General features: G+C 48.5%; 1 protein-coding gene across 1 annotated transcript in view; it reads right to left on the bottom strand.

The window, feature by feature from the left end:
• The window catches only part of BRINP2 (BMP/retinoic acid inducible neural specific 2), a 98,737-nt gene that overhangs the window by 38,497 nt on the left and 39,026 nt on the right, over positions 1 to 21,214 (bottom strand). Inside the window, exon 2 of the mRNA XM_066361605.1 lies at positions 13,216 to 13,555. Within this exon, the coding sequence (XP_066217702.1) occupies positions 13,216 to 13,484 (269 nt within the window). The 5' untranslated portion in view covers positions 13,485 to 13,555. The remainder of the gene's footprint in view (positions 1 to 13,215; positions 13,556 to 21,214) is intronic.

Raw genomic sequence — 21,214 nt, 5'->3', positions numbered from 1 at the left:
AGGAGCTCAGAGCCAAGTGAAGAGCAAAGAGAGTTAGGAAAATGAAGGAAGGGAGGGAGGGAGAGATGGAGGGAAGATAGGAAAGAGGGAGGGAAGAAGGAAATAAGATAAATCGCCAAAATATGAACAGATTGAAAGGAAATCATAAGGAGGGCTAACTCTTGCAGGACTCCAAAAAGGCTTCACAGAGAGGTGACAGTTAAATGGGTTGGAAAGGTGAGCAGGAGCTCGCCTGGTAGAGAGACCGGACGAGGCTTTGCAGGAAGAAGGAATGGGATGTGGACAGACACGTGACTCTAAAGGAGCCTTCCGTGTCCGGGCCAACCTAGGGACGCTCACTGGGACAGGAGTGAAGGTAATCAGGAGGAAATGGTGCAGTGTGACCAGTGCTGCAGAGTCAGTATTCATGGACTATTTGTTAACCTAGTGAATGACTGAATTTGAAAGGGACTTACATTCTAAAAATAAATAAATAAATGGATTTGGGCACCAGGAGACCAACAGAAGACTTCAGATAGGTTGGATTCGAGAAGAGAGAGACATCCAAGTGGTAACTGATGAAGCCAGGAGGAGAGAGAAGGGACTGGATTCTGAGGTCGAAGCCATACAACTCTGTTGTAGACTGTAAATGGCTAAAAGCCTTTGTAGATTTGAGGCTTAGCAAAAGGCTAAGTTCTCACCCTTCCACCTCCATATTGGCTATGATGCTGAGTATTTGCACCCACTTCACTTGCTTCCTTAAGTTGCTGGAAGCAATTTACATGCCCTTCCTCTTACTCTTTGTTTGTTCAAATGTTGGTTGATTTCACTTATGCATGGTAGGGGGATTCCTGTTTATGCCTTGGGAGAGTCCTATTTTTGCCTCAGATGTGTAACTTTGTATCAAGGACTTCCTTGATTTGCATATGGCTATATAATAAAGCAAACTGGGGCTATGGGGCGCTCGGATATTGCCATCAGCATTGAAGAGGCCTCCCGATCCCATCCTTTTTTCTCAATGAGTCTGTTTTCTTAATTCCGCACCGTTCTCACTCAAGACCCAGAATTACAAGCTGCGCTGGTCCACGGCACAACTCCCCTTGGTGGATCAGGAAGAGGGAGGAGGGAGCTCCAGCAGCCCCATGGCTGGTCACTCCGGGGAGCATGGCCAAGGACACAGAAGACACAACTGGTGTAGCAGGAAGTGTGACGAGCGCCGTTTGGGCTATGACTTCACCGCAGACACTGAGTCCAGCCGTACGAAATCAAATCATGTAGGAGGTAGCTGCACTTCTTTCAGAAGCCCAGGGAAAAGTTAACATTTTTTCCCCTACATTTAACTTGAATGGAAAACCTGTCCTTTCACCATAAGCCCGGCAGTGATTCCCAACTTTTCTTAAAGCACTGATATTTCGGTTCCAAAGGAGAGTCACACTCTTCCTGAGGTGCGCCTGTGACCTGGTGTAACCGTCGCTACCCTTCAAGAATGGCGTGGAACGCAGGAACGTAAAGAAGTCTGTGGAAAGGAAAAGGCCTGATTCAAGAAAGTCCAGACCAGTGACAAAAATCGTGAGCAAGCTTGCTCCCTGGGAGCCAGAATTGGTTCAGGGAAAAAAAAAAATCTTATGTCCAAACAAATTTTTCATATTTTCCTTATGGAGAAAGATGAAAATGGGAGAGATTAGAAAAAGCAACAAGGACAGCTTGACGGGGAGACTGAGAGGAGGCAGAGAGGACGGAACTTCTGGAGGGCAGTTACAGCATGCTGAGAAGTCTGAGGCTCGGGGAGGAGGCCACCTGTCCTCAGAGAGAGTCTAGGGTCGTGCTGTGAGGAAGAGGTGCTCAGACTCACTCCAGAGAACAAGAGAATGCAGAGTCAGGGCCAACCGTGGAATTCTGGGACCAAAGGCTGAGCCTCAATGTCAGAAAGCTCCTGAGAGTGTTCGAGGGTGTTGAATGGAAACTGGCTTCATGAACACACAGGAATGGAACTGCTCAAGTCCAGGCTGTTGGCCAGCTTGGGGGTTTATAGGGTGGTTGTCTGCCTTGGGTAGGAAATGGCTGATTTCGGAGTTTCCTTTTGATTCACAGATTCACGCATCAAGCATCACTAGGTCCTGTCTGTCACCGATGTTGTTGGACACCACACTGTCTGTGTGGCTTTGGCTCTTATCCCAGCCCAGCCACTATCTCCAGTTCCCAGGTATAGATAGTCTCCTGGCCTTCAGGCACCCAGATAGACACCACCCTACTTAGAGGTCACAGAAGACGAAAGAATGTGTTAGCAGCTCCTAGAGCCCACTTTTCCTCTCACATCTCATTTGAGCGTGAGCTTCTGTCTGTCTGTGGCTGACACCCAGGGACTGGCACAGCCGGCCTTTTTCCCCATGCTGTCTCTTTCAAACTCATTAGTTAGAACATGTATAAAACCAGCTGTGCAAGAGGTTGGCTCACTACACTCAAGTTTACCTCTGTTACTAGTAAACCAACTGTGGTACTCCGGTCGAGAGATCATTAGGTGTTTCCATGCCTCTGCAGATCCAGGGGGACTCACACTCCTAAGAGCCTTACTTTCTGTCCCTCCTCCGTCACTAGCATGTCCCCAGGTAAGGCCCAGACTCTCTAGCACGCCAGGAGAGTGAGGGTTCAGAGCAGTGCCGGTTCTGGCAAACTCCTTTTCCTCCCACCGGGGCCAGTGACACTCTCGCAGTGACTCATTCTGACTCCCAGAGCTTGTGCGCTCTTGCAGGCAAAGGGAGAAAGCAGCGCTTTTCCAGGCTCAGGGGAGCGCCTGGCACGGCGGGAGAATCAGGTGCAGAGGGGAAAACGCAGCAGGAAGAGGACGCTCTGCTGGGTTACTGCATCGTCCCCTAGCCCTGTCCTGGTGTACGAGCCCCAGTGTGCCCATGCTCACACCTACAAATCCTACTGCTGACTCGGGGATCCAGCGCTAGCTCATTTTCATGGTTTCATCCGACTCCACAGTGCATGGTGCACGCAGAGGGCAAGTGGAGTGACCCAGAGGACCTATCAATCTTGTCTCTAGAAGAAACTCCAAATTTACAGAGTAGCCCAACAAGCAGAGGTTATCTGCAGCGCCAAAGGTTTCTTCTGGCTTTGTGGAAATATCTCTTGGAATAGAAGTCCCTTCCGAGTAGGTATTGGTGTTTACAGATAAGTAGATATCTGCTTCTCAAGGCAAGAGCTAGAGACCGATTTAACACCAAGTTTTTATAAGCCATTGCCAAGCAAAAAAGTAAAATACCATGCTTCAGAAATGGCATGAAGTGTCCCTCCAGTAGAGGATTCAATTTACACAAATTCAATTTACGCTACACCTTATAGAAATACAGAGACAATGCAAAGCCAATAGCATTTGCTGGGGGTGGAGGTGCGAGTTGCTTCAGGAGGATGCATCTGTAGCTTCCTCCCACAAAGGGTTCCCCAGAGACCAAATGCAGGTGGAGGACGCTGGTGGAAACAGAGGACCACAGGACCTTTGCATGGGACAAGCCACCTTCTGGCCCCTTGAGGCCCACCTTCTGCCTCCCCAGGTTCTGCTGGAATACCACCAAGAGGAGTATGAGGGACAGAACACAGGCAGTTACAACTAGAGACACCGTTTTCTCAGATTGATAGGAATCTAGGCTCAGGTTATTTTGTTAATTCAATTGTAATAGTTTAATGGTCAGGTTTGCTATTTTATGGGTGGAGTGCTGGCTCTTCCTCTTACCAGTCGTGTGACATTCTCTAAACCTCTGTGTCATTATCTGCAGTGTGTGTACAAATAGCATCTCCCTTGATAAGAATATATATACATCACTTCATAAAATGTTGGGCAGAGGATGAGCGACCAATTTATATATATTAGCTATTATTTACACGATTAATGTTTTATAGTAAATGGAGAGTCGTTTGCTTTCTTTCCCCAAGTTAAACAGAAACGTTGGCCAACTTGTTTGCCCTTCCAGAACCATCTCTTGTCTTTGCCCCCTTCCTCCTTCTGTCCCAGGGGAAAATGGAGGAGATTGGTGGCAGCCTGCTGTCTGTGGTCCACGTTTCAAAGCTGTATCAGGTTGATGCATCAAGATCCCTGCTCACAAAGGGCTCTTGTCTTTTGGGTACCATGTCCTCCAGGGGACAGTCCCTCTGAGGGTTTTCTCCTCCTCACTGGTAGCCTAGCCTCACTACCAGCCGTGCCTTCTCCGATCATTGGGATCAGGCAAGTCAGCTCCATGGAATGGCGGGCTCCTGTTGACTTTAATGCGGGTCAGGGATGGATTTGAGAGTAGGAATCTGGGTCCAAACCCTCCAGTCCAGCCCAACTGTATAGTAATAATTCTGTCCCACTTGGCCTCAGCCATTGATACTGTGAACTCAATCCTGTTTCCAATCCTGGAGGGGACGACGGGCGACTGGCATGGGAAACATTCATCACAGAGCGCGCTGACTGCCTCATAGACCTCAGATCATTCCCAGTCGCTTGCTCCAGAGGTCCTGCTTGGGGGCAGAGCTCCCTGGGTCCCAGGCTTTATCTCGTCCACAGCCATGTCCCCAGCATGCTCGATAAATGTGCCGAGTACACGAATGCACTATGTGCCACTCACGGTTCTCAGTGCTCTGTGGATGGAAATAATTTTTTTGTGGGAGATGTGGGAAGCCCTGAGGTGGGTTAAATGTGGCAGAAGCTGAAGAGAGAGGAAAAAAATGGAGATTTCCTGACCCAGAAAAATCTCTTCTCTTGAGAAGAAAAAAACAAAAAAGGAGACCATGTGACTCACTAGTGTCCCTATCTGCCTGCCGTCTGTCGTGACAGTTTCTCGATGAAGCCTACCTCACTCCTTTCCACATGTGCGCGTCTCTAAGTAGCAGTTCATTCATGAATAACATTAATTATTTTTCAAAGCAAAAATTAATCCTCTTTTTGCCTGCCTGGCTGCCTCAAGATCTCACCACTAAATCTCATTGGAAAATAAAACCAATCAGGCCCTCTCCCCTCGGCCATCCTGCATTCTCTCTTCACTTCCTGCACGTTCCCATTTTCCATCTATACTCCGCACACCATCTCTGCAGTCCTATTTCAAGCCTGGATGGATGACCCAGCAACAGCCTCAAAAGACATGCAGAAATGTGGGCGAGAGTACTGTGTCCCCAGGGGAGCCTGGGCCTGGCATCCTGAGAATTCATTCTGACATGGCACCTGAAGGCCAGCACTAGCCATCAGTCATAGAGAATGGAACAAAATGTCCTCCTCTCCGCAGCCCTTGAGACGCTACACGCCGATGTGTTTTCTGCTGTGTGTGCTGTCACTCAAACTGGACTGCTGAATCCCCAGAAATCAGCAAAACTCTGTTTTCTCTATCTCTTATAGCCTGCGATGGTGCCCAGAATGCTTTGTACAAAAAAAAAAAAAAAAAAAAAGCAGCTCCACAAATACCCGTGGGAGGACAAGCAAGCAAACACACAGTGTGGTAAGTTTTCCCTGAATTCAGCATAAATGATGCTGGGTTTTCCATCAGACTAGTTGGTTTACAGGACCTTACAGCGCAGCTGACTGCCCCTCCCCTGGGGAATAGTCACACAGAAAAGGACCGGCCTTTGGTCCTCCCTTCTCCAGACACACACTTGCTTTCACTTCTCTGCACTCGCCCCCAGTGCAGAAGTGACACACCCCTCCAGGTGCCCTTTTGGAAACTGTGCCCTGGAAGAAACCAGTGTCTCAAGGGAGCCTTTTGGCATTCTGAGGGACAAACAATGGTGGAAATGACACAGTGGGGCGGAGCCAGGGAGGGAAAGGCACAGTCACATGCACCCTGACATCCACGTCAGGCACGAGGGACTGGCTGCACCGTTCCTAAACTGCACCTTCGTCCCCATAACTTTGGGTAGGCCGTCTACCACACCAGTGCCAGTCGCCCAGCCGACTGCCTGGGGATTCCCACTCCTCCTCCTGGGTTCCACCCAAACATCACCTTGTCTTCCAGCCTTCCTTGACCTGTCTTTGTCGACTGACCTAGCACGATTTCCAAGTGTTCTTACCTGGAAATTTCATCAGATCAAGAACGGTGTCCCCCTTGCTCATGGTTTAGTATCAGAAACTTCTAGAAGCAGAAGTGCATAGTCGGCCCTCAGAAAGGCTGGTTGAAGGACTAGTGCTTTTGAGCTGTAGGTGCTCGCTCTGTGCTATTTCTTCTCGCTCCAAGAGGGCAGGAAGGGCTCTTTCTCGTTCCGTCCTTCACATGTAACAGGAGCGTCATGTAGGCCATTGCACAGGTGGGGTGTTTCCCGTGTCAGAGATGGGGCTAGGTCTCTGCAAGGCCCAATTCCCCGGGGGGGGGGGCTCGCCTGCCAGACACCCCAGGAATGAAATTCCTTGGGCAAAGTGTTCATGCTGGGTCTACCGTCTAGATGACATATTGTATGTTGGAGGTACGATACATTTAGCCAGCACAGAACTCTTGATTAAAGCAGGTTGTAAACGTAGCACTTTGTGGACTGAGACACTGTGCCCGTAACCTGAATGGCAGGCTCATCGCTGCCACGGTGCCTTTCATTCGTTTTCACTTGTTTTGCTCTACTCAGTTCCCTGCGCCTTTCTCCTTGCATCACAACAGACTCCCTTGCTGTCAAAATATAAGCCCAGTGAGAAGTCCAGAGATGGATCAATGTAGTCAGATGACCGTCATTTTCCAGGGGACTTCCCCTCCTTCCCTGCCAGTTTACTGTCCCCCCCACATCCCACCACCCGAGAACCGTGGCTTCTCTAGCAGTGCCCTGCGGCTGTGTGCTAACAGCCCGATTCTCCACCCTGTAGCTGTAATGAATGCCTGGTACATCCCTGGGACTTGCCCAGGCCAACCGATGCTGCCCTCTATTTACGTGCATTGTGATCTCTTCATTGGAGACGGTGCCTCTCCCAGGGTTCGCTGTCATCCCAATCGGTACTTGTTAGTCAGTCTGGGAGAAGTGGCTGGGCTGGCGCATGGGCTCTGGAGCCCCTCCTGTGATCGCTCCCACTGCTCTCGGCGTCCTCGCCTCTCCAGCTCCCAGAGGTGCCCGCGGGCTGGTGCCCGGCGCCGCCAGTCTCTTCTGCTTTTAACTTGTTCTCCCAGCTGCTGGGTCTATTCTTATGAGTTCATGTGCCTTGGCACTAATAACTCCTAAATTTAACCTCCCTTGATTACGATTCAGGCTCACTTGTAACATCTTCTCTAAATATTCTCACTACCTCCAGTGCATCATGGGAGATGCCGCCTTCCCGCTAAGCTTTCAGTCCCTCCCCCCTGGTCACTCCTGCTCCCCTCTTGGTCCCCCAAACACTTTGTGGAACCAAGCACAACCCTCCACAAGTTGGATGCCATGCTGTTCATCCGGGGTTTTTGTGAAAATGCGGATCCTGATTGCGCAGGTCCGGGGTGGAGCCGAGGGGCCTGGAGTTTTCACAGGCTCCAGGTAAGGCTGAGGCTGCTGGTTCAGAGACCACATTTGGAGCAGTCTGGGTCAAATGCTGGCTCTTCCCTATTTCTCACTTCCCTTACATGGAAGCTGTCACCATGTCTGATTTCTCATCCCGATGAATTGCAAACGGAGTTTCTTTTCTAAGGGTTGTTGCACTGGTGCCTGCTGAACACGTCTCTGGCCCTCTTTGCTCTTGTTCATCACATCCTCCGACTCCACCCCTGCTTGCCTTACTGATGTTCCCAGATGCACCTGCCTGTGGGTACCACTCCACGCTCTTGGTTTTCAGCTTTGTTTTACTTCGGTTCTCAAAATTTACAAACTTTGCCCAGACTATGATCAGAAAATAATGTCCTTCTTTTGGTCAATGAAAATATTTATTTAAGGAAGTTTTTGGTTTATTTTCTTCCCAAAAGACTTCCACTGTTTTCCCCAGATCCTTCCTTTCTGAATAAAAGATAAAGAGGCAGCTAGAAATGAAGGGAATATTGACTAAGGTCAACCCCTTGGAATTTCACCGAGCCTTGCCTTCCCCATATCCACCTCATTATACCCGTGGTTCTGTGTGATTTCTAATTTTCTCCCCTAATTTTAATTTATTCTTTCCAAGTTTTAAGCATTTCATCATAATGGTTTGGATTTTTTCCAATCCCATGATTATCTCTCTATTAAAGCCTTAATACAAAAAGAAATTAAAAAAAATTCAGACTGCTCATTACGTTGATTTGTAGCAAAGAGTGAATGGAGCATTACTGCTAAGAGTGTTTCGAGAAACCATATTTACATTTGCATCAGCTCAATTTAGGTGCCTGATTAGGTTGCGTGTTATGATGAAGATGCACTTACCAGTCAAAGGGAAGTGGTGTGGTCTAGAGTAATGAGCAGGAGACTTCGAGTCAGGAGCCCCGAGTGCTATTTCTGTCTATGACACTCTACCTCTCTGACCTTGAACAAGGAAGTCTGTCTCATTGCCTTGGACCCTAATAGACTCCATGTGCCTCAGAGGGCTGCCGTGAGAGGCTGATCACCTAAGTGTTTATTATGGTAGGAGTGAACTGGGGACTGGGCGGGGGAGAGGGTCACAAATGGAATTGGAGATGGGATCTCTACTCTGATAGCTCTTTCCACTAGCCTATTAAGAGACAGCGTCTGAAAAGTAGGCTGACTGCTCAGGTGTTGGTCTGACGGGGCTTGAGGACATGCTGAGGGGTTGGGCAGTGAAATTTAAAAGCTTGCCAAAAGTTGGATGAGGTGGTTGAGCCATCCTGCTGTTTAGAAAGGCCCAACAAAAGTACGTGTTGTCTTTCTTCTCCTAACACTGCCATCCTCAGGTTGTTTGTGTCACCCTAGGCACCAGCAGCTGGCAGCGGCCAGCTTCTGCAGGACATCCTAAGGAAGGCCTTCTCAGTTGGCAATCCCTGACTTTAGGAGACAGACCTTTACCTGTGGTGACTCTAAACCAGGCGTCCCCAAACTACGGCCCGCGGGCCGCATGCAGCCCCCTGAGGCCATTTATCCGGCCCCCCACCGCACTTCTGGAAGGGCCACCTCTTTCATTGGTGGTCAGTGAGAGGAGCACTGTATGTGGCGGCCCTCCAACAGTCTGAGGGACAGTGAACTGGCCCTCTGTGTAAAAAGTTTGGGGACCCCTGCGTCTAAACCGTGCTGGAAACCAACTCGCTCTCTCTGTTAAGCCCACAAGGCCAGGAAGAGTGTGCCCAGAGAAGATCCATTCATTCTTCAGCTGAGTTCCTCTCCCAGCAGAGAGATAGATTGAAGGGGAAAAGTTAATAGGCTTTGAAAAAGAAGCAAGGCAATTTTTTTTTTCTCTTTCTTATATAAGTTGTTGAATGCTGAGCCCTCAGCAGACATCACAACAATAGCACCTGTGGCTCTCGCCTTGCTATCATTCTTGCAATGGCTAAAGTTTGTTGAAGACAATCTAATAATGATGGGTGGTGTTTATTGAGCACTGTTCCATGTGCTTTACATCGGCTAACAAATTTAACTTTTACATTTATCTATTAGGTGGGTCCTATTTTTGTCCCGATTTTACAAAGAAGGAAATTGGTGAGCAAAGAAATGAAATAACTTGCCCAAACATCACACAGCTAATAAGCAGCAGCTGCAGGTTTAGAACCCAGGTCTGCTGGCTCGAGAACCTTCCCTTTGAAGCACATATGCCTACATGAAAACAAACCTGAAATGGAGAGAGCAACAAACTTGGAGAGGTCAGAGCTATTCTAGAATGTCCCATCATCTCCTCAAAGTAACAGCACACGCTGTTATTCAAACAGGAGAGTGTGTGATTCAGAGCTGAATATCGGAACCTTGCTGTGCACTAGTTCTGATCTGTTCACATAGCCGGAAGGGAACGAGGGTCCCTCCCCTGGTGCAGTCCAGCCCCGTGGAAAGTCTTCTTCTTCCCCATCACAGCTCGTCTCTTTTCTTATACAGAGAGCACAGGTGGATACCATTTGTTTTCTATGGACCTAACACTTTCTTAAAGAATTGGATGAGAGACTAATGCTGTTTGAGACTCAATCTTGCACCACAGAACATTTATCCCATCCAAGTACTAACCAGTCCTGACCCTGCTTAGCTTCCGAGATCAGACGAGATTGGGCGCGTTCAGGGTGGTATGGCCGTAGACGAACATTTCTGATACATTCTGAAAGCCTTTCCTCTCTCTCTCCTGGATATCATGCCCTTCTGGTCATGGGAGTGACCCTCCATGTATATTTTACCAGTTTTCTTTGACTCACTTTCATCAAAGGAAGCAAGGTCTCCAATGGGGCAGAGGGTGTTGCTGCTAGAGACGCAAGGGGAGAGGATAAGAGCGAACTCCCACAGGGACAATGTAGACCCCCGACCACAAGTGTTCATGGACCCACTACTTTGCTTAATAACTAAAGGCAAAACTCCCAGAATGCTCCTGGAGCAGCCATGTGTGACCATTCTTTCGTCCCCCACCAAGAGGGTCACAAATCAGAATGCTGCATGCCTGTCAGAATGACTGGTTACTGTTTCCCCAAGTACAGGTTCATGTGCAATAACTGACCCCAGAGAAGCAGAATGGCACAGTGCAAGAGTTGTCACATTAGATGATCAGAAAACCATTACTGACTGATAGGATGGCGGAGAGCACAGAAGTGATTAAGGACCCTCCTCCCCATGGGCTAGCCCGGAGCTGCCACCAGGCCCTCTGTGGCTGCTGGGCTGGGTCTCAATGAGAAGAAAACTCTGTCCAAGGAGGAAACGGAAGGTTGATTCCCTCTAGTTCCTACAGCCCTTTGAAGTAGATGGTGAGGCTGGGGTTCCCAGCCTGACATTTCAATTCCAATATACTTTTTAAAATATATTTCTGGTGAAAACAGTACTTCTGAAAGATTTGGGGGTAAACTGAAAAACTTAAGGTAAATTCAATCTTATTTTCTTGGACTGGAGGAATTTGCTGCTTAAACACATTTAAGAGTAGACCCTTTCTCTCTCTCTCTCTCTCTTTCTTTCTTTCTCTCTCTCTCTCTCTTTCTTTCTTTCTTTCTTTCTTTCTTTCTTTCTTTCTTTCTTTCTTTCTTTCTTTCTTTCTTTCTTTCTCCTTTCCTTCTTTCCTTCTTTCCTTCCTTCCTTCCTTCCTTCCTTCCTTCCTTCCTTCCTTCCATCCTTTCTCCCCCCCCCTCTCAGATGGAAATATAAATTCTTTGATAAGAGAAGCATCACCCTGAATTTACATTATGGACATTTTGCAGGGGGCAATATGTCTAGTTTCGTATCAATTTGCTGAGAGTCAGGTTAGGCTCTTTTGGTCACCTGCTCTCACCTGAGCGGGGGCTAAGTCCGCCACTCACAGCCTGAGCTGGCCGGGTGCTGCCCAGGGGCCATGCGTGGATTTCCACCGCCATCTGTGGAGAACGGCAAAGGGCCAGAGTCGCTAAAGCAGAGAGCGTGAACTTCAGTCTCTTCCAAGGCCAGACATGGTCCAAGCACACTGGAAGGGACATGGCCTGACAGACGAGGTGGACAGGCACTCCTGGGGGCAGGGCTGCATTTCTGTGTACCTGTGCCCCCAGGACGTACCAGCCCCTCAAATATCTGATTGTGTCCCTTAGTCCGCATGTGCCCGTGGGAACCATGAGCCAGGAAACAGGCCGCAATAAATGGCTGCTCTTACCATTTGGGCATCTTCCAGGGCTGAATACCAGCAGTGAGTTTTTTTCATGCTCACTGACCCCCAGGAGTGAATTGTTTTGTTTGTTTTCTTCAAAAAATGAAATTGGTTCCAGTTATAGTTTTATTAACTTAAAATCATGTTTGTTTGATAACCAATTTATGGAAACAAGAAGAACATACATTTGCCTTTTTAAAATGTTGCCTAACACATTTTTAAAATAAAAATTTTTGTTATACAACCGTCCTCTGGATGGTCAGGGAGCACAATGACATACATGAATATTCATACTCAAAGGGTTAAAATCTTATTTCTGAGACCCCCGTACTAACCTAATCAGATGCCATAGTTACTGCAGAAGTTAAAACAAAAACAAAACAAAACAAAAAAGACTCAGAAATAGAAAAGTATCTAAATCTATTTTAAGAACCCAGATTCTAGGGTCCAATTATTTGGGCACTAAGCCTGGCTCACCATTTACTGTGTGTCCTTTGGTAATTTCCCTAACTTCTCTGGACTGCCATTTCCGAGAATTGTTCTTCCAGCATAGAGTTGCTGCAAGGATTAAATGAGTCATTGTACTAAAGTGCTAGATCTAGCAAGAGATCCAAACACTTGAGCGTGTTCCTAGGACTGACTACACAAGCACGTGCCACACGGCTAACAACAGCAACCTCGAGATGCTAAAGGAGTAGTTGGTTTTCTGGTTCTGTTTCTCTTTGTGCTTTATTTTTTCATATTTTCTCTCATTTGTTGCATTAGAAGCTAATTCATAATTGGAAAATGACTGTCTTTGATAAGAGAAAAAAAAATCAGCAACACTCCCAGGACTGTTTAGAAACTAAGAGCATGGTGAGGGAGTAATGACCAGAGGGCGAGTGGGCAGAGCAACGAAGGAGACGTTTAAATTCCGGGCTGCACTCACGGGAGCCCCAAGGTGAGGATTTCGAGGTGACTCCTGCTTTGGAAGTGCTGGTCCAGCAGTCGGGATTATGTCCCTGCTTTGTCCCTTGTTGCATGGACCAGATGGGTCTCCTGCCTGACTTTTGGCTACCTCTGGTGCAGCTGAGGACCGGCCTGAGAGGCCAGGAAGGCCAGGTGAGGCTGCAGCATTGACAAGGGTGAGGGCCGGCTTGTCCCTGACTCTGCAGAGCTCGCTCCCCCCACCCCGACCCCGCCCCACCGGGGAGCAGGAGCCAGAGTATCCTGCCTTCATTTGCATGTCTGGGTAATTACAACTCATAAAAGTAGCTAACCCATTAGTTAAAACCTGGCCCCAGCCTCAGCGTTTGACTCGAACCTCCCATGGCCACACGCTGACTCTATGCCGCCTCATTTGTCCTCAATTTATAAGCAGCACAACCTATAAATAGAAATCCTTTGCTAACTTCCCCAGGAGGCATCAGCAGGTTTTCCAGCCCATGTGTGTTTTCTTCTTTCTCTTTTTAAACACCAACATGGCAGGCTTATTTTTCCTGCCCCCTGCTCCTCCCGTGCGTGCGTCTGCGTGCACTCCATCCGGCTGGCTCAGCGGCCCACGGTGGTTTCTGTCCGTGGTGGGCTCCGACGAAGCCCCCCCGTCTCGGTCTGCTCCAGGAGTCCCCACTCACCTGTAGATCCTGTACCTGGTGGTGAAACCCTGGCGGTACCGCTCCACGAAGTCAGTGTACTCCTGCGCGCGGTGGAAGGGGCCCCGGTCCGTGAGCAGCCAGTCCAGGGGCGGCTGGCCGGCCGAGGACGCATGCTGCTCTGGAACCACAGCAGCAGCCGTGGCCGAGACAGCCAACACCCAACCGGGGAAGCCCAGTGCCAGCAGGGCTGCCCACGGGGCCGCCGCCAGCCGGAGCCCTCTAAACTGCGTGCCGCACTGCCACCTCATGCTTCTCCCGCGCGGTTGGTGTCTTCATTCTCTCGCCACACTCTCCCCTGCCGTGCGCTCCTCCAGGGCCCCTGGAACCAGAAAAGGACACACCGAGATGTCAGGGGAAGGCCCTGGCCCTACCGCCACGGGCCTGTGAGCATCAAACATCACTGGGCAGCACCCATGCTAGGAACCTTTAGCCTAATGACACATCTTCCTTCTGGTCATTCAGCTAAGTGTGGATGTAGATTTCATGTAACTCTTAAAACAATCCTATAGGAAATACTACCGCCAGCAGTTTACAGACAAGAAGGATGAGGTTTAGAAAATATTTGGAATAAAAGTTACTTAAGTTCAAGTAAGCTTTTAAGAGAGGAAAGTGGAATTTTAAACTAAGGTGGTCTGGCTCTGAACCTTCGTTGTACGTTGCCTCCATGTATCCAGTGCTGACCCAGTACCACCTGCTCGTCTTCCCCTCTCAGAAATGTTCACATGTTTCAGTAGGAGCCTCACAGACCGTGTGCTGCCTCTGGAACCAAAGGCAAAGAGCAGCCCTGATTTTCAGGGGCGAGGTGTAGGCAGAGAAGCAGTGACGTCCCATGGTTGCTGTGAGGCGGGGGTGGGGGGACTTGGGCAAACCACCTCCCTTCTCTGGACTTAGTTTTCTCTTCCTGAAAATTAAGAGACTTTGGACATCTGGTTCCTTTTACAAAAGGCCTTGCGGGATGATGAGTTAGAGCAGGAAATCAGATTGCCAGAGCACCATCATCAGAGAGCTGATCGATCGGTCGTGTATACAAAGAGACCTGTCCAGTTCTCTCTCAGAGCAACATAAAAGCTCCCTGAGGGCAGGGCTGCATCCTAGACTAGCTCCTGGGAGTGCACAGCACGGCTTCAGAGACCCTTCCTGAAGGAGTGAATGAGTTCATGCCCTGTCCTGTCTGAGTTAGGAAGGTGCCAGGAAAGAAGGTGTTGGCCAACAGAAGTCTTGACTTTCCTGTGACTTACCACAAGCTTATCTGAGGATAACTGTAACCTGGGTAAGCCTCTGGTCAGGTGCAGGGCACTGATTCACTGTTATGGGGGTTCTTGCAGCAGATCCCATTTCTTCAATCGGAATCTCTGACTTGCTGGCAGAGCTTTGCCTGTCTCCCTCCACCAGCACCACTCGGTGTGTGCTAGAATGACTGCCGACCCCCGGCACCTGTAAAGTTGTGGCTTTCAGGAGTATCTGTGGCTGCCGACACCCAGAGACAGGCTTCCTGGAGGTGAGGCCAGGGGTGGCAATTCCCCAGCACTCCCCAAAGTCCTGTAAGGACAGGCAAAGCGGGCTTCAGCATTTGGTTCATGTCCCCTTCCCGAGACCCCCAGTACGCTCTGGAGTGGCCCCAGTTCAACAAAACCACCAGTCGTCCCTTGAACCAATGTGAGCCCCAAAGAGGCCACCCAGAGACTGGGGCCAAGTGCTACTAACCCTGGATAATCCCAGCCTAAAGACTGGTCTGAGTCTGAGAGATCCAAGACGTAGCATCTGTGCAGGGTGCTCTCAGAAGGGTTGCAACTACTGCTCATAGGATGGAGGGACAGAAGCATAAGAGCCTGGACCCTTAGAGTCACTTCTCCATTCCAGCTAGGTGGTACTGACACCTTTTATGTGCAGAGCGATCCTTAGAAGTCGCCCCAGTGAACTCGCACAGTAAAAGAGATGTAGCGGGATTATTATTATACCTTTATGTTTTCCCGGGACTCAGCAGAGTTGAGCTAGGAAGATGCAGAGGTAGAAAATGAACCTCAGTCTGGCTCCACATCCAGACCTTGCCAAAGCGTGCTGTACTATCCAGGGAGCTGGAGCAGGCAGCAAGACAGACCCACGCAGAGCGGACCGGGTCAGAGAGGGGCCGAAAGAAGAATGAGGCAACGCCGGCCCTGCTGCATCTTAAAAGAGATGATAAAATCCCAGTAATTAAAACAGGTGATACCGACACAGAAATTGAATGGGCAGATCAATGATATAGAACAGATTGCTCAAAAAACAGAGCTTATTATACACAAGAACTTAATATATATTTTAAAAAGCATTACGGGCTAATTGGGTTGGGGATAGAATCTTCTATACATCCTATTGGAAAATTAGTTCTAGATGGATTAAAAAATCAAATATAAAAAATAAAATCACAGAAGGAAGAAAAATCCCCAAGGGTTTTATAATAAGCGTGCATTCCTTTTAAATCAGGGGGGAAAGGGATATAAACAAAGAGGGGGCGTCGGCCTTGCACATGGGGGAAGGCATTTCTCACAGGATATAATCTGATGAGGATGCCCACAAAGATCTTATTTACTCATTCACTTATTACATCTATTTATTGAAGATACATAGACTAAGGCCTCCTAAGTGCTGGGCGCTGAGCATTGACAATACAGAAGCTAGTACTCGTGACATTACCTGAAACCCTGCCCTTAGTGGTTACCTCCTCTTGTAAAATATTGTTCTGAAAGGCATACTGATGAAGGGGAGGGAACAATGTTCATCTTGGAGGCTGGGCCCACCTGACACAGCAGGCCAAGGTGGCAAATACAGTTAGGTGGATGTGTGCGGGCGGGGGTGGGGGTGAGGGGAGTCACAACACAGTAAATGGCAGGACTCTGAAACAACCCCCAAGTTTCCCATGCCCTTCAGTGCATGCCCTCTATAGTCCCCTCCCCGTGAGTGTGGACAGGACACGAGAGTAAGATGGGATACCACTCCCATCATCAGTTGAAATGGGGAAGGATTCTGGGGTGGGCCTGGCCTGGCCTAATCAGGTGAATTTTTAAACAGTAGATGAAGTTTCAGAGAGACAAATCTCCCACAGGTCTGGAAGAAAGAAAGAGTCACGCTGCAACAGCCTATGGGGGCCATGCAGCAAGGGACTTTAGGAGCTGAGAGCAATTCCCAGTCAATAGCTAATAAGAAAATGAGAATTCTGGTTTATGCGACCACAAGAAAATGAACTCTGCCAAAAGCCACATGAGCCTAGAAGAGACCCCTGAGCCCCAGTGAGAACCGTTTCCTGGGCTGGCACGTGTGTGTGTGTGTGTGTGTGTGTGTGTGTGTGTGTGTGTGAGACAGAGAGAGAGAGACAGACAGAGAGAAGGACAGATAAGGACAGACAGATAGGAAGGGAGAGATGAGAAGTATCAATTCTTGTTGTGGCACCTTAGTTGTTCATTGATTGCTTTCTCATATGTGCCTTGACCAGGGAGCTACAGCAGACCGAGTGACCCTTTGCTAAAGCCAGTGACCTTGGGCTCAAGCTGGTGAGCCTTGCTCAAACCAGATGAGCCCACGCTCAAACTGGCGATCTCGGGTTTCGAACCTGGGTCCTCAGTGTCCCAGTCTGATGCTCTATCCACTGTGCCACCACCTGGTCAGGCTCCTGGGCTGGCACCTTGATTTCAGTCTGCTGACACCCTGAGACGTGGACCCAGCAAACCAGGACCTGACCCACAGTGACTTCAAGATAGTAAATTTGTTGTTTATTGTCTTATGCCATTAAGTTGGTGGTGATCTGTTATGCAGCAATAGAAAAATAATACAGACATAGAAAAGACAGCGCTACCTCTCCCCCATTCTGCATAAGGCGCAGCCTGGGGAGGGTTCCCCACGTGCTCCCTGAAGACGAGCTATTATTCTTCGCACCAGACAAAGCCAGGGTGGCAATTTCTTGAGCAGAGTGGTGCTGAGCCTCTCCCCAAAACCTGATCACTTCCACACACACCCCCACCACCCCCATCCCGATTATGGAGTCCTCTAGATCAGAGGCCAAGTCTTTGTTTTGTAATCCTGACACTCACACAGAGCCGGTCCTCAAAACCACGTGAAGAATCCATTGCATGCATTTCATCAAGGGATTACTGTGAGCCAGTGACAGCCCGTAGCCTGGGTCCAGCCACTGGACCTCTGGGTGCCCTGCGCAGTGACGCGGGGGTTGGGAGGGACAGGTGACAGTGTGTGGAGAGGCTGTGTGCTCGCGGAAAGAAGAGAGCTGTATTAAGCCAATGTGTGCTTCCTGTCGTTCTCCTTTTGTAATTATGCTTTCTCGGAGCTCACATTGTGCTGGGACCTGCCTGGTGGTAGGAATGTCAGCTTCAGAATCAAATGGTTTTGATTGCGGGCCGAGTGTGCTGAGCACAGCGAGAACGCCCAGATCTGGCACCAGCGGCTCCTTGGAAAAGCCTGGCCCCGGGTCACGTGGTTTCTGTTCCCACTGGCGTCCTGAGCTCTCCAGACATTTTGACTAAAAAAAAAAATCTCAAAATCTCTTTTTAAGAAAGAGAAGTTTGAAAGAGGTTTCAAAACTTTCTTTTTAAAGAAAGTCCTAGAATATGTTCCTTCCCCTTTAAAAAAAGGAAAATATAATCACTGTGTTGACAGTTGGGTAAAAATTAGGCTCCTTAAGGGAACCACTTTTGGCCATTTCCTGTTTATACTCCACAAATATTACAAGGAATTTTCTATTAGCGACCTGTCAAGCAATTTTTAACTGTCTAAATCCTCACGACTCCTAGTGGCCTTGCTAACATTCATCAGGAAGGCTAACTAATTAGCACCTTCCCCAAGACGCGTCCACACGTCCTAAAGCTGACTGTGTAAAGTTATCCGTATTACAGGTTGGCAGACTAAAGAGATGGTGAGGCTAGCTCTTTGATGAAAAGAAAATTATAGATTCACTTATGAAAGACCAAATTTAAGACGGAGTTTTACATGGACCCAAAAAATAAATTAGCTTTGGACCAGAGGTCCAAGTGAAATAAGCCCTGAGTTTTCCTTTGTGAGTACACTAGCCCAAATCTGTTCACAGAGCCGTGATTTAAATGTGTTACCATTGTGTCCGTAGAGAAAAACGCTGTGGATGAAGTCATGTGAGAAGTAGCCAGTGCAGCCTTCCAAATGGGGGGAGCTTGTAAGAGTCCTATCCCCACTACTCAGAGAAGGTCACCCAGCTGATGCCTTCTGGGGACTCTTGCGTCTTCCTGTTGATCTCAATGTCCATATGTGCTCGGTGTGTCAAGATAGAGAAGATGGAATTGGGGGCATCAGCTGCTTGTGTACAAAATCTTAGCAAGTGAGATAGACCCCCCCCCTTTGAAAATTACTGCAGAGGATGGGTGACATGTTAGAGGGGTTCAGGATATGGCTAAGCTATTGTGAGCGGCCAGAAGAGAAGAAGATGGTGTGAAATCAGAGTTGTAATGAACACAATGGTTAATATTACTAACAAGTGTCACGGAAAACCCCAGTAGAAATCATTTGACATTTGTAGGGAACTTCCCACTTAGGGAGCACAGATAATTAAATCACATTCAATCCTCATTTCCCAGATTGTCTGTCCCCCTATGACAGATGGGAATACCAAGGCTGGGAGTACCATGTCATATACATCAGTGGAAGATCCAGGTCTACACACAGTAATCCTATAGCATTCACACCTCCCTGCACCACTGACATGATTTAGAGCCATAAAACCACATGGGCTTTGCCACTTAAAGTTGGTGCCCTCGGGAGCAAGTCACTTCCTCCTGGGGGTCTCCCTTTGGTCATCAGAAAAATGATTTACGAGGTAAGACGAGCCCTCTGGTCCTGCCCAATGCCGAAATTCTATGCAAATAGAAGGGGCACAGATCGATGGGAAGAGGCATTAAGATTTTATTTTTAGGAGGAAGCTCTGTGCTTCAGAAAGCGAGTGGAGCATAAGAGGAGGGAGGTATAAAGCAGAAATCCTTGCCTGTTGGAGCGGTGACATTTAATAAAGTGATTAGGCAGTGACATTAAATATGTTTTCAAGCCATTTGAGTGGTTAATTGGCCAACTCTATTGAGGAGATGTTTTCCCGAATAAATCTGAGGGTGTCAGCGGTAAAAATTCACAGAAAGTGTTACTTGTTCTTGTCAATCATAACATCTTGATGCAAAACCTCTTGTGCTGAGCAGAAAAAAAGTGGTGGACAGAAGAAATGACAGGACCTTCTGGGATGGGATACCTAAAGGGCAGGGGTAAGTGTGGGTGCTGTTAGATCAATGACTTTCATTCTCTCCTCTTATTGGGACAAGGCATGGTGTTTTTACTCCAACAATACATCCCCAGTAGCAGGTCAGAGAGCTGTAGCAGGTTCCTGTGCTGAGTTCACGCCCCCATGTGAACCCGGGCAGATGTTATGCCCGGCCCCCTGCCTGCCACTCTCCTCTCTGGGCTCTGTGATACGACCTTTGGTTTCACCCCCAGAACTGGCATGGAACTGGCAAGCAACATTTCCTGCAATTCCTCAATGCTAGTCAGGAAACAACTTAAAATGGGTGAGGCATGTGGATAGCATCCCTGCATAGAATCAGGTTAACCAGATTAATGATTGTTTGAGCAAAGGTAAGAGCTAATCCTGATTGCTGTTTACTAACTGTTCTTACATTCATCTGAGACCTGTAAGAGGAGAGGCTGGGAGAGAAAAGGGGGCTTGGTGGAGGCCTCTCCACAAGGGAGCAGAAAGGAGACACAAATATTCTGAGTCCAAGACCTACACTCCATGCTCCTCTTCCTTACTCACCTCTGCCCACCAGTCCATCGGTTACTAAGCAGCTTGTGTGCATAAGAACAGTACTAGGGGGAGGAAGTGAGTCTGACGACCAAGACGGACCTAGAGTGTGCCCGCGTGGAAAAGGAACAAAACATAGGACTTGAGGATCCTGTAATGAGCTTAAAAGAGTGATGATATAGATACTGTCTCTCTCTCTCTCTCTCTCTCTCTCTCTCTCTCATACACACACACACACACACACACACACACACACACACACACACAGCTTTAATGACACTAGACCTTGTAGGCGCCATCCCCTCAGAGCCCCAAATTTATCGGTTTCTGCTGTGTGATAACCAGCCCTTCACGTATCAAGGACAGAATCATCTGTCAGTTGCAGAGGCTTCATAATTGCCAGCCGGGTGTCCTTGGCACTTTTCTTGGAGAGTCAAACTAACTGCCAGGCTTGCCCAGAGCCTTGTGTGATCAAGTCCTGGTCACAGTGTGCAGACCGGGGAGGCCCCCCTGCCCAGAGCTTCCCCTGAGGTCAAGGAGGTCTCCAGTAAAGAGAAAGAGGGCACTACTCATCGAAGAGAACCTCTAAAGGAAAAAGTTGCACATTTCAAAGCCTTTCTAAGCCTCATCTCCGTGCCAATTAACCATTCTCAAACCATTTCCAGATACTCGTTCTTTAAGAAACCCCAGCAAGCTCTTGCAGCCCTGATAACAAACCTGCCTTCCTCTGCCAGGCACCAAGACCCCCCACCCAACCCCCGTCAGCTGCTTCACAGTGGAGGTGTTATGAGCACAGACCACCAAGCCGGAATGCCTGGCTTCTCATGCTAGCTTTACCTTTGTGGCCTCAGCTTTCTCCTCAGCTTAAGAACTACCATCATAGCCTGACCTGTGGTGGCGCAGTGGATAAAGCGTTGACCTGGAAATGCTGAGGTCACCGGTTCGAAACCCTGGGCTTGCCTGGTCAAGGCACATATGGGAGTTGATGCTTCCAGCTCCTCCCCCCTTCTCTCTCTCTGTCTCTCTCTCTCTCCTCTCTGTCTCTCTCTCTCCTCTCTAAAAAATGAATAAAAATAAAAAAATAAAAATAAAATAAAATAAAGCTTTAAAAAAAAAGAACTACCATCATAATCATCATCACCGTCATCACCCTCATCACCCTCATCACCACCACAATCACCA

The sequence above is a fragment of the Saccopteryx leptura genome, chromosome 2 (genome assembly GCF_036850995.1).
Source record: "Saccopteryx leptura isolate mSacLep1 chromosome 2, mSacLep1_pri_phased_curated, whole genome shotgun sequence".
Taxonomy (NCBI): Eukaryota; Metazoa; Chordata; class Mammalia; order Chiroptera; family Emballonuridae; genus Saccopteryx; species Saccopteryx leptura.
This window is presented reverse-complemented; position numbering and strand designations above follow the sequence as displayed.